A 13,425-nucleotide genomic window follows, 5' to 3' on the forward strand; every position below is an offset into this window, starting at 1 on the left:
CAGAGGCCAGAAACCTGCAGCTTCCCTTGTGCTTTGAACTACAACTTCCATGATCCCCTACCCCTACCTTTGGCAATGCAATCTACAGCTTATGGGAGTTGTAGACTAACACATCCCCTGCTCTAGTGAAACCTTATTTAGGTTGCGCCTGTAAACCTGTTCCTGTATACCACACTATGCTTTCTATACAAGTTATTCCAATGACCTTTTACCTTGGAGGTCAGGCTTGGAAGTTGCCTCTACCCTGCTTCTCTTTGTGAAACAGGACGACATCTAAAGGGGAGAAGGGTTCTTTAAAATCTCGGGCAACACTTCATCATGGCAGCATGTGCTTTCAATAGACAGGTTAATATCTACTTCAGAAGATATGTAGCCTGATGTGACGCACATTTTAAATAACATGCAGGATTTAACATTTGGAGAACGTGTAAAATCATTCTGAGCAGTTACTGCACCATTGGTGGGTCATACAGTACAGCTACCCTAAGAATCTTTATAATGGCAAGCCAATCGAAAATGCATGTTACGAGCTGGTTTTCTGTGTTCAGTGGATAAGAGCACTCGCACTACCAAGAAGACTCAAATTGTCGTCTATTCACCAAAAAGACTAGGTCCTAGGCGTTTCTTGTGGTCAATTGACCAAGTGGAACTACAAAGTCCCACATTATACTTATTTGGGCATTTGTTTTGAGGGTTCAACTAATGTTAGTACCCAGTTGGAGTGGTTGGAGAGCAAACTCGACACAGCCATAGCACAAACCAAACTATCATGGCCAAATCTGGAAAATTCTCAATTAAGCCGGCCTGGTCCTATTGGACACAGAAGGCAATTCCGGCAATGTTATACGGTCTAGAGATGTTACCAAGCACCACCGTGTTCCAATTTGATCAATGGGAAGCCAAATTTTGGAAACAAATTCTTCGCCTACCAGGTTGTGCACCACACACCTGGATTTGGTATGAGCTGGATCTAGTTTCGCTCCAAGCACTCCACAACTGGATATTATGTTCCCTATTCAGGCTGACTGGATTAAGACCTATAATAATGGTTTACAATATGGAGATTATAAAAATCTTGCCTCCTTATTTGTTAAGATCCCCCACCCCAGCCTATAAATCCGCAGTCATACGATTGCGATTTAATCTGTGGCTGACACGAGAGGCCCTAACAAAACAGCACTTGATGCTTCCTGACGATAATATTTGCCGGTTTTGTGATATAAGAGTAGTCTGAGACCCTTTGACATCTCATAACCCAATGCCCATGTTTGAAATCCGATAGACAAATACATTTTGCGAAATATTGTCAATGCGTGGGAAATCTTAATGAGGAAGCATGTTGGTCCAAGCTTAGTTGTTCCAAACCGATGATTCAATTCGCCACAGTGAAATTTTTATGAAGTCTGAAACTAACTTTAGATTTTTCCTCATAGGGCATTAACCGGTATATATATATATATATATATGTTATATATATATATATATATACACACACCACATTTGTGATCTCTGAACTAGCAGCAACTTTACTCTACAAATGTTAGTAGTTGCTGATGACTGTGCATAGAAATGAAGTTGCATAGCTCGAAGATTGTAGTAGCATTTTAAAAAAGTTGAGGGTCTATCTGTTGATATTAATCAGTGGTATATCAATGTTGAACATGGATTTTATTAATCACCCATAAAGGTTATTAGTTTTGTTTGTTTGAAATATGTAATTTCCAGTTCTTAACATGAGAATTTTTTCTATTCCTTTTGACTTGCTTGCTAATTTCTCTTTTTTAATTGTTTGATTATGAAATTTTGAATTCGTATTTGACATTGTTACGGTGTTTATTGATAAATGTATATTGTGTCTTGTTTTTTCTTAATTTTGATATTGTAAGGTTGATTAAATTCAACTAATTCAATAAAAAAAAAAATATATAAGAGCACTCGTTTTAGCAGAACATTTCCAGAAAAGAATTTGGTTACAAAACTCTTGATTTGTTAAAGGTTTATTATTCCGCCCATTAGATACATCCTTTTTGGGAATGGGGTAAGGTAATTTGCCATTTTAACCACTTACTTAACAATACCCCCTCCTAAGGGCTACTTCAGGTATGGCCGCAAGAAGGGCTGTTGTGGCTAGTTGTACCAGGAGCGTTTCAGGGAACAATTACTTGCACAAACTGCACAGATTTCCTTAAAGATGGGTTCTAAAAAGGCGACTGCCACAGAGTGAGTTCTCGGAGTCCCTTTTTCATGTCTGTGGTGGCAGGTAGAAAGACTTGGTCGTCAAGGGAGCAGCATGTAGGCAAGTCTTTGCAGTGGTTATTATGTGCGAGGGTGCAGTAGTTCCAGGTTGGATAAGCAAGCACAAGTGGAGGGGGCAGGCGAGATCAACAAAAATAGTGGACTGCTAGAGAGGCACAAGCTTTAACTGGGCAGAGGAAAGTTCCCAAGTATTTACTCACTGGGCCGTAGGGAACATACAAACGCAGGAAAAAGGGATGGGCGGGCAATGTGAGAAAGGGGAGGGGGTTTCTGATGTGTTCATTTGTCCATTGAAAGCACATGACAAAAGCAAACCAACATCTCTGGGTACAACCTTTTTTCTACACCAGCTTCTCAGTCAAGGCAGCTCTTCACCCAGGAGGAGGCCTGTACCTACCGCCAGATGGGCATCGTAACGACCTTGATTCTCCTTCAAAGCGGGTTGTGGTCCAAGTGGACTGCAATAAAGTGCAAACAAGGTGTGGCAGGACTTTCAAAGGGAGGGATGAGGGAAGAACCTTATATAACTATTGGCCAATAGAGCAGCTAGTCCTTTATTGGGATTTGGGTTGGGGGTGGGTGTCCACGAGGCACAACCTTTAAAATAAAAACATGGATGAAGATGGCAGGACCTCATTTTGATGTAACATTTAATATGGCAATAGCTGGGGCAGTCGTGGCACAATAGAAAGTGAACTTGGTTGAAGAAGGGTTTGGGGTCAATAGTGCATTTGCCACTCATATTAGGAACATTACACAGACTTGGGAAAGGGATCCGTTGCCCCCTGGTTCAGGTCAGGATGGGGTGAGCTGCGTTTTCTGGAAAGAGACCCATCTTAGTAAACACAGAATATTTGGACTTGTGCAAGATAGAGGCAATACATGATGGCTAAGATTTTGGGACATCAGGGAATAAACCCAAGAGACAAACTAGAGACATGCGGCACCCAAGAAATATTCCACAAAATTAAATGGCCTAACAACTATTTCAAAGTTAGTACCATGACATTGGTTATGATCAACTGGAGATCTCTTCTGTCTCAATGTCTGGGCTCAACACAAACCTTTGTTGTGGCATTTATTCTTTAAGCAAATGACTGATTTCAGTTTGCACCTCCTGGGTAACTGCTTTCTCATATCTAAACTATCTAATCCCCCACACCAGCTGACCCCAGTGTACCCCTCTGGATAACAATGTCCCATTCGTTTGTTTAATGCATGTATTGTATTTAGGCTCTACGTCCTCGATGTCGATCAGTGTGTTCCTTGTTCACCATCCCATGGTCTATGTAACCGCCCGTTTCTCACCTGCTCTAATGTTCATACATCCATCCACCGATTGTAAAGGCGCCCTACACAGGGAATGCCTCGATTGTCAATATTGTATACCATGGACATCATTTCTGTCAGAAACATCATCCCAAGTGTTCCATGAATTCTAAATATGAACACAATCTGGGGGATGGGGAGGCTGCGACATCCTCCTGGGAAAGACATTACATCCTTAAGGTGTCCCCAAAACCCTAGTACAGAAGAAATTTCCCCTTTCTGGAGTTTGAAGGGTAATACTCTTCCCCAGCTAGTCCTTACCTTGTCTCCGAGTGCATGGTCTTCATGTTCGGCCCCCACTGACGGGATTCCAGGCAGGAAGAGGATTTATGCCTCACAGAAGCCAGTCCTTTTACTTCCGGGTCCACAGAAGAAGAACAAGCCACTTGGCCACTGGCTGTAGATTCCACCATGGTCACCAGTGTCTCCATTGTGGTGTAAGAAGGTGGTTTGGTTGGACAGATGCTGGTGAAATCAGTCTTTGGCAATGCTAGGTTGGTAGAGGTAACCGCTGAACTTGACAATTCTGGCACACAGGCCCTCAGCACAGTTGCGAGAGCACCATGGATACCAGACACTGGCAGCATAGCAGAATCGCTACTGGGGAGAACCATCATTTCAATGGCAGAGTCCGCACTGGTGGAGCTTACCATTGGCATGGCCTGATTCGTCGGTCTAACTGGCAATGGCATGGCAGTGTAATTAACAGTGCAAACTGATGCGGGCACAGCTACATCACAAGTGGTAGAATCTGCTATGGTCATTGCTGGGTCTTCACTCTGGACAACGGGCATCGCTAGGTGACTGGTAGAATCTGCCAATGCTACTGATGAATCAGCGTAGGTACCGGCTAGCAGCGGCATGGCTGGTTCAGCAGAATCTGCCATTAGTATTGCTGGGTAAGTACCATTGAGTGCTGGCATTACTTCAACAGGGTCACCAATGCTAAGAATTGGCACTGTCTCCACCAGGTCAGGCGTTGAATTGCCAATTCTGGATCAGAGTTGAAGGAACAGGTTTTGGAGCTGGAAGCACGTGCGCGGTGTAGGTTTGCAATATAAATGGCGTTGGTGGGTCGCTGCCTGTAGAAGCTCGTGCTGGGATTTGATGGAGTGGAGTAAATCTGAAAAGAAACAGGGGTGATTAGAGGTGAAAGAACGCAGGCACATTGGAAGAGTCTAGACTTAAGATTGGTGTATTTAACTGTTCCATACGACAATCATAAAAGCCTGCCCCATTACCTTGTGAAGTCTGCTACTACAGCTGGCAGATCTGCGGCTGGCACGGTGCTCACCCAGGGTGTAGGGAACAGGGACATCCCCACTTGGGAATGAAAGGCAGGGGATGCAATTTAGTCTATCCCCCCCCACATTTCTGAGCTTAGGGTGGTTTTAATGGGTGAACAAAAGTGGCAGGTGTTTATAGACCAAATTCTGTGAAGCAGGCCCCAGCTATATGGGTGGGCCAGGTATGTAATCGGGGAGAGGGTGTGAATTTCCATTGGATATGGTTTTAGGAGTACCCTAGACAAAGTGCTGGCATTGAGCAAGATTTCCCAGATCCGTGATCAACAGAAAATATCTTCCTGGATCCAGAATACATGTGTACCCCTCTTTAAAATAAAACAGTACAGGGCAAAACAAGCAAGGAAAAGTTATGTTATATTATGTTATTTTGCATTTATATAGCACCTTATATACCATTGGTATGGTCTGAAGGCGCTGGTAGGTTGAACGCCCTTGGGAACCGAAGTTCAGGTCAGAGAGTAGAGAGGGTCAAAGGCGCATGTGCGCACCGGGTATGTGTGCAGCTGGTGGGGTATTCGTGTAGTAGCTGCTTCTTAGCGGTGGGTGTGGTGGTTGAGGGATCAGGAGTATGTGTTCGTTCTGGCAGGATTATCCAGACCGAATGTGGCTGTGTTAGGCCTGAGGAGAACACCTGGCTGGGGGGTGCGTAACCAGCAGCGTTTACTTAGGATGATGGGGAGTGAGCGGCCGATGTTGGTATGAGAACAGTTATACCGAATGGTGTCATAGTATCTGTGTTCTAGTTGAGTGGTGGTGTAAAGAGAGTAAGCGTGGGGTGGGATATGATGGGTTATATGCTCTTCCAAACATTCCCTGCATTCCAAACCATACTATGTACGTCACGCAATTCTATGCACATTTATTCATTCCATGCATCCCTGTCTACCCCATGCATGCACTGACTGCCCCACACATGCACTCCTGACTGCCCCACGCAGTTCCATGCGCTCCCATCTATGCCATGCATCCCAGTCTGCGCCACACACTCCGGTTCACACAACGTACTCAAGCACTTTGGTCCACTCTGCGCGTTCCAGTCCTGGGCGCTCTATTCCCCCATGCGCGTTCTAGTCTGCCCTACGCATGCATTCTTGTCTGTTCCATGCATGCACTCTTGTTTGCCCCACGTGCTCCATTTTGCTTGTTCCATCAACTCTACGCATTCAGTATCTCTACGCAACTTGCCTGCTCTAGCAACAGGACAGTTCCGCTCTGGGTACTCGTTTGCTCAAGGCACGCGTTCGCTCAAGGCACTCATCCTCTTTATGCCCTCATATGTGCTATGCGTTCCCTTGTTTTATTACCTCAGCCCCTCTACACACAGCCCCTCTACGCAATCGTCTGCTCAGTATACCTGTCGGTGCTACACACTAGTCTGTTCTATGCCGCCTCACTGTATACGTTTTCTGCTTAGCTCATCACATCCCACCCCGCTCATCCACTAAATCCCACACTCATCTGTTCTATGCACTCATCAGCTCTGCATGCATTCCGCACTAATCCATTCTACATGCTTATCCATTCTGCGCACTCAGTCTATGTAACTCCTCCGCTCTAGGCATTTGTCCGCTTTATCCTCTCGTATGCACCATACTCATCCGCACTCTCTGTCCTGTGCACTCATTCGCCCTCCGCGCTCATCTATCCTCCGTGCTCTTCCACCCTCCGCGCACATCCGGTCCCCACGCATTCAACAGCAAATGCATTCATCAGCGTTACAAAGTCATTCGCTAATACGCAGTAATCCTGTTTCATTTATTCGTCTCTCTACACTCACCTGCTTTATACCTTCATCCACACTGGACACCCCTCCACTCTGGACAGCCCTCTACACCCATCCGCCCTCTACACCCATCCACTCCCGGGAACCATCAGCTCTCCGCGCTCATCCGCGCCCGGTGCTCATCCAGTCCGTACGCATTCAGCAGCAATATGCACTCTGTCTTATAAAGTCATTCGCTAATAAGCAGTAATCCTGTTCCATTTATTCATCTGCTCTCTACACTCACCTGCTTTATACCTTCAGCCCCCTCTGTGCACCCAGCCACTATCAATTTATCCTATCTTCACACCAAACTGCTCAACCTGATCATCCAATCTATACCCTCATCCACTATACACATTAATTTGATTTATACGCTTATTCAAATTATATAGTCTTCTGTTCTTCCACTCATGCGTTCTTCCATTCAACGCTTTCATCTGGTCCACGCGCTTCATCTATTCTAACTATTTCACCCACGCCTTTCATTTCGTTCGCTCATTTTGCATTATGTCCATTTCTGGAGTTTAAGTCTCTTTACTGTTTCCGTATGATTTATTCTTATTGACCACTTCAATGTTTAGATCTATTTTATTCTGTTAGTGCCGATTGTCATTTTAGTTTATTTTAGGGTTTACTGGCTGTCAATTTCTCAGATCAGGTAGTTTGTTGGAATGTTGTCATTGAGACGCTGTTAGTTTGGGTGGTTTGGTAAGAGTTGATTTTAGGGGAAGAGCCAGGTTTTCAATAATTTGCAGAAAGACGTTAAATCCTCAGTTCGGCGGATATGGGGTGGGAGTGAGTTCCAGAGTGTGGGGGCTACGGCTGAGAATGATGATCCGCCTAACCTGACTGAGTTTGTCTTAGGTGTGACTAGGGGGGCAGCTGAGCTTGATCTTAGGGTGCGTGGGGGGGTGATGGGGTTTAAGCATGTCTTGAAGATATTGAGGTCCGGTTTTATGCAGTGCTCAATGGGAGATGCATAAGGTTTTGAAAGTCACCCTTTGCGCTACAGGAAGCCAGTGCAACGTGTTAAGGGCTGGGGAGATGTGATCTCTTGGGCCGAGCGCAAGTAGCATTTTGGCTGCCACTTTTTGTGCTCTTTGGAGTTTATTCAGTTGGTATGCGTGGATTCTGAGGTAGAAGGGGTTTGCGTAGTCCAGTCTTGATAGAACGATTGATTGGACCGCGGAGAGTCTGTTGGGAAAGGAGAGATATGGAAAGATGCGCCTAAGGGTTTTAAGGTGGTAGTGGCAGGAGTTTGAGACATTGTTCACTTGGCGCGATAGTGTTAGGTCAGAGTCAAGGGTGCATCCAAGATTTTTCACTGAGTTGGAGGGGGTCGGAGCATTGCCCATGGCGGGTGGCCAGGATAGAGGGTGGGGGAGGAGATTGGAGTTGCCACAAATCATCATTTCCGTTCTGGAGGGGTTTAACAAGAGGTGGCTTTGGGTCATCCAGAGTTCTATGTCAAGGAGGCAGGAGGCCAGGTCGGGAGTTGGGTTTTGAGTTCAGGAGTTTTAGAATTAGTTGAGTGTCGGCGTAGTTGTAACACAGGATGTTGTGTGAACGAATTATTGGTGGGAGGGTGATCAAGTAGGGATTGAACAGCAGGACGGATAGGCAAGCTCCTTGAGGGACTCCCGTGTCGACCGGTCGGGCTTGGGAGGAATAGGTGGAGAGTATCGTTATTTGGTACCTGTCTTTGAGGAATGAAGCTATCCATTTAAGAGCGGTTCCACAAATTCCTAAGGAGTGGAGGCGGTCTAGGAGGATTGAGTGATTGATTGTGTCAAAGGCGGCGGATAGGTCAAGGAGTATTAGCGCGGCGCATCCCGTGGAGTCTGTCCTTTTAAGGTCATCCCAGATTGAGGTTAGGGTGGTTTCAGTTCCATGGAGGGCTCTGAAACCTGATTGTGCAGGGTCTAGAAGATTGTTGGCTTCCACAAAGGTATTTAGTTGGGAGTAGGCGGTTCGGTCAATGAGTTTGGCAAGGAACCTTGTGTTTGAGATGGGGCGGTAGTTTTTGGGCTCGAGAGGGTTGAGGGAAGGTTTTTTTTTTTTTTTTTTAAATCAGAGGTTTGACATGGACTGTTTTGAATGCGTCGGGAAAGATACCAGAGGAAAGGGAGGCATTTATGATGAATCTTGCGTGTTCTCCTGTGCAGGTGGAAGCGAACATTTCTTTGAGGACTGTTGCTGGGCAAGGGTCAAGCGGCGAGCCAGATGGTTTGCGAGTGGATAGAAGTTTGAGGAATTGCTCTGGAGTTATTGGACTAAAGGATTTGAACATTGGTTGCCTAGCGGTTGCAGCTGGTTGGCAGGTCGGTATGGGCGGAGTATTGCCTGGTGGATGTTGGAGCGTCAGTTTGGTCGCTAGAGTATTTGTTCTTTCGAGAGCTGTGGTGTAAAAGTGGAGGGAGAGTGAGTCGCACAGTGATTGAGAGGGGGTCAGGACGGTTGTGGTGCAGGCCTGTTTGGTGAACTCGGCAATGATTTTGTGGCGTTCTTTGCTCGGGTTTTTGCAGTTTAGGATTCAGGAGTTGTAGTGGGCTTTTTTTGCTTTGCGAATTTCTGCCTTGTACTGATAAAGGTGTCAGGCCAAGGTGGCCCTGCTTTCCTGGGTTTTGTCTTTCTGCCGTTTGCATTCTAGGTATTTATATAGTTGTTTAGCGGTCTTCAACTCCAGGGTGAACCATTGGGGTAGAGGCCACGGCGGGTTGATGGTTTGCAAGAGGGTTTGAGCCGCATCAGAGATGCGATGAGCCATGAGTCAAAGGCGTCAGGGGTTAGTTTACTGATTTGGCAAGTAGGTGGGGGAGACTGGAGGAGCGCATCGGTCAAGTCTGGGGTGATAATTAGTTTTTTCCAGCATTTACGTAGTCGAATTCAATTACGGGAAGGGGGACGGGTGAGCGAATGGTGAACGAGAGAATGAAGTGAACGGACCAGATGATAGGGGTGGGGGGTTTAGATCGATCCAGGTGTTGGAGCTAAAGATGGCATCCAGAGTGTGCCCGTTAGTGAGTCGGGCCATTTATGTGGGGTTGGAGGTTAATGGCGTCTAGACCATCAACCAGAGAGTGTGTCATAGGGTTGGTGGGGATGTCGAGCCATAAGTCTCCAAGAAGGGTGAGGTTGGGATGGATTATTTGAAGGGTGGCAATAGAGTCGCAGAGGTTGTTTGCGAATTGCCCATCATAGCCAGGGGGTCTGTCTATTAGGAAGCTGAGAGAGCGAGACGGAGATGGATAGTTTAACGAGGAGGGATTCGCAGGAAGGAATGGAAGGTTGGTTGTCGATGATTGATGCGTGGAAGAGAGACTTGAAGACAAAATGCTACTCCCCCTCCTCTGGGGGGATGGTTCAGTGGGATGAGGGAGTAGTCAGGGGGGATGGCTTCACTAGCGATTGGGGCGAAGTCATCAGAGAACCAAGTTTCAGTGATGAAGACGAGGTCTGGTTTGTCAGAGGTGAGGAGGTTAAAGATGGAATGTGTTTTTTGCTACGGATCGGGCATTAAATAGGATGCAGTTGACATCGGCAGGCGGGGTTGGTCTTGGAGCTGGAGTGGAAGGGGGTGGTGGCGGAGAGAGTGGAAAGTGGAGAGGAAGCGGGGTAGGGCAGGTGATGATCGATGGGAATAGTGGGCGAGCAGAAGTATTGGTGGGCTTCGTGCAGGATTGGGAGGCTGCGTGTGCAAGGATGATCGGGTCTGGTTCGGGTGATTTGAAGGTGTGGTGAGGGCGGGAGTTTCAGTTGCGGTTGGTGAGAAATCGAGGGAGAGGGGTTTCAGGAAGGGTGAAGCCACGGGGGAAGGGGGTGAGTGGGGAAATGCGGTGGTGGGTCGAGACAAGAGAGGCAATGAGTGCTGAGAGATTGTGGGGGACCAGGTACGTTTCCTCTTTAGCTTCTTCGTCGCGATTGGAGTGTGAGAGAGGGTAGGGGGGTCAGAGGGGGAGAGGGATGCGGCTTCGGTTCTTGCTAGGGCTAGTCGTGCAGTTTTTAGGGAGGGAAAAGGGTGCAGTCGGGGGGAAGGTGGCCGGCGTTTGGGGACAAGGCGGCGGGTGGATGCTTGCAGGGCGTGGTGTGCCGGGTATGGTAGTGAGGGGGGCAGGCATGGGTAACGTTGGCTGGTCGGTGGTGGTGTTCAGGGGAGGAGTGGTCTTAGGGTGGTTGGCTCGCCATCGTGCCCCTCTGGCTTGGTGTTTGGATAGATGAGTGGCTGGGAGTGCGTATGAGTGTGGGGTGATTTGGGAAGGCAGATCAGGGAGTGGGGGCGATCCACGGTAGTCGTTTACGACAAACTGTGGGTTTGTGGGTACACTCGTGTTTGGTACAAGCTTTTAGGTGGATTTAGGAGGGCTTTCTAATTGTAGTTCTACTTCAGGTACACTTCCACGTTTAGATTGCACAGGTACACTTCCACGTTTAGATTGCTCAGAGATGATATTGGGCTATTGGGTACTATTAGGTAGACTTCTCGGTTCAACTGTACACAGATTTTAGGTCTATCACTGGATTCAATTATGTATAGAGGGGATATTAGGTTATTGGAACAGTTCTAGATTCAACGTGACACAGATATTCTATTAGGTATACTAATACGATTAATTGGGGTATTTAGGCACGTTCCTTAACCTCAATGCTGTTGTGGACACTTCTAATTTGAACTAGGTGCAGAGAGACTATTCTGGAAACTAGTCAGTTCAATCATGGCATGCTAATGGATGCACTTCTCCTGCACGGCATGGTATGGTATTATGCTATTAGGATAATGGGCATACTTCAAAATTCAACTTTCGCAGAGAGGCTATTGGGTGCCTTCTACATTTAATTTTCACTCAGAAGTTATTGGGCATCGGCAGGAGGGGTTGGTCTACTAAATTCGACTTTCTCAGTGAGGCTATTGGACACAATTCTAAATGCAATTTTCACAATGAGGCTATTGGGAACAGTTTCACAGAGAGGCTATTGGGCACACCTAATTGCAACTTCACAGAGGCTGTTGGGAACAATTCTAAATTCCGGAGAGCTTCTTGGGCACACTTCTAAATGCAGCTATCACAGAGAGGCTATTGGGAACAATGCTAGATGTAACTGCGACTTTCACGGGGAGGCTATTGGGCACACTTCTAGATGCAGCTTTCACAGCGAGGCTATTGGGAAAAAATCTAAATGCAGCTTTCACAGAGAGGCTATTGGGAACAATTATAAACGCAACAGTCACAGTATCTACTAATTTTCCCTTCCCCCAACCCCCATCTGCTCACTCCTTTGTTTTATCAGCTCCTCCTCCACCATTCACCCCAAGTAGCCTTCCATCAGCTCCACCATGCCCCCATTTCCATGTACCTCCACTCCCACCTACCCCCACCATGTATTTCTTGGCCTGGCTGGGGAGAAAGAGGGTGATGCCACTTCCTCTGTGAGGACTGAGCAACAAGCTCCCCAGTTTTGTTCCATCTCAGATGGTGTGCACCAACCAATGCCTTCCTAAACACTGTGGCTACTTCCAGCAGGCAGCGCTTGTGGTCCAGCTATCTTTAAGTGAAAGACAGAACCCCCCCACCCCCCAACAAGAATACTGAAGTAGGGAATATGACATTTGGTTGCTTACAAAATGAATTTTTGTAGCACCAAATCTTTGTTGCATATTTGAAGCATGCAGGAGAGAGTCGGGGGGGGGGGGTAATGGCGGGGAAGAGTGGGGCTGGAATTCAGGAGGCAGATGGTGTAGGTTTGGGGGTTTCCAGCAAACTGATATTGCTCCCGGTAGGATGTGGCAGGGGGAAGGGGCAGCTGCTCCCCCTTTATACATCATTTTCTGGTACATATGGTTTACATATTGGGTATACCATGCAATTGTCCCTGATGACCACCATCTTTACTTTGATTTTCTATTGAAAGTCGCAATTTTGTTCAATAACTGCGGCCAGTGAACTAAAAGATGTGAGTCTCCTTGACATAAGGCAGTGAGATTAAATGATTTCCCAGGATCCCACAGTTTGGTTAAGTGGTAAAGCCGTAATTTTAACCTAACCTGAAATGTAGGTATGAATCGGTTTCATTCACATGCCAGATTATTGCGCCACGATAATTAAAACCGGAACAATAGTGCTTTTAACATAGATTTGTTTTAATTCGTAGCCCTTTGCGATGACACGTGTTTCGGCATTTTGAGTGCCTTTATCAAACCAGGGCATATATTGTTTCCTTCTCATTTCAAAAAAGCATAATAGCCAAGACATGGTAGTACTGGGTTAAATCCCTGCAAGTATCAATTCTCCTCGCGCATCTTGCATCATGAAATGTAGGTACTTTGTACAAACTTGAGCAGGGCTTGTGTTGAAGTTTGGTTTGGAATACCTAAAATAATCAATTTTATACAGATTAATTTGAAATTGCTAAAGTCACATGATAAACCAACTGACAATGTAGAAAACCAACTGACCATATAGAAACATGTTGATGAGTCTAAAGGGGGTCATTTTGTTTTGAATCCTAATGCGTACAGAGGTAACCACTCGTGTTTGTGCTTTTTTTTGCAAAAGGGGCCCTCCAAGCAATTTGAATGGTTTCCACTAAGTACTGTCATTCGTAATTGCCTTTGCTATTCCCTTTTCCACTGCGTGTCTGAAAAAGTGTAAATCCCTTCCCACAATTAACAATTGTGGTAGCCCTCTACACTGGATTCAATTCCATAGAAATTCACTAGTTTCCCACCAAATCAAAACTACAATCTGGTGCTAAACAGATAAGACGAGAGCA

General features: G+C 46.3%; 1 protein-coding gene across 1 annotated transcript in view; it reads right to left on the minus strand.

Annotated features, from left to right (window-relative positions):
- The window catches only part of LOC138472769 (rho guanine nucleotide exchange factor 19-like), a 111,725-nt gene extending 107,014 nt beyond the window's left edge, over positions 1 to 4,711 (minus strand). The window contains exon 1 of the mRNA XM_069611103.1: positions 3,847 to 4,711. Within this exon, the coding sequence (XP_069467204.1) occupies positions 3,847 to 4,508 (662 nt within the window). The 5' untranslated portion in view covers positions 4,509 to 4,711. The remainder of the gene's footprint in view (positions 1 to 3,846) is intronic.
- Positions 4,712 to 13,425: the final 8,714 nt, after the last annotated feature.

Source organism: Ambystoma mexicanum, chromosome 8 (genome assembly GCF_040938575.1).
Source record: "Ambystoma mexicanum isolate Mex_15411 chromosome 8, UKY_AmexF1_1, whole genome shotgun sequence".
Classification (NCBI taxonomy): domain Eukaryota; kingdom Metazoa; phylum Chordata; class Amphibia; order Caudata; family Ambystomatidae; genus Ambystoma; species Ambystoma mexicanum.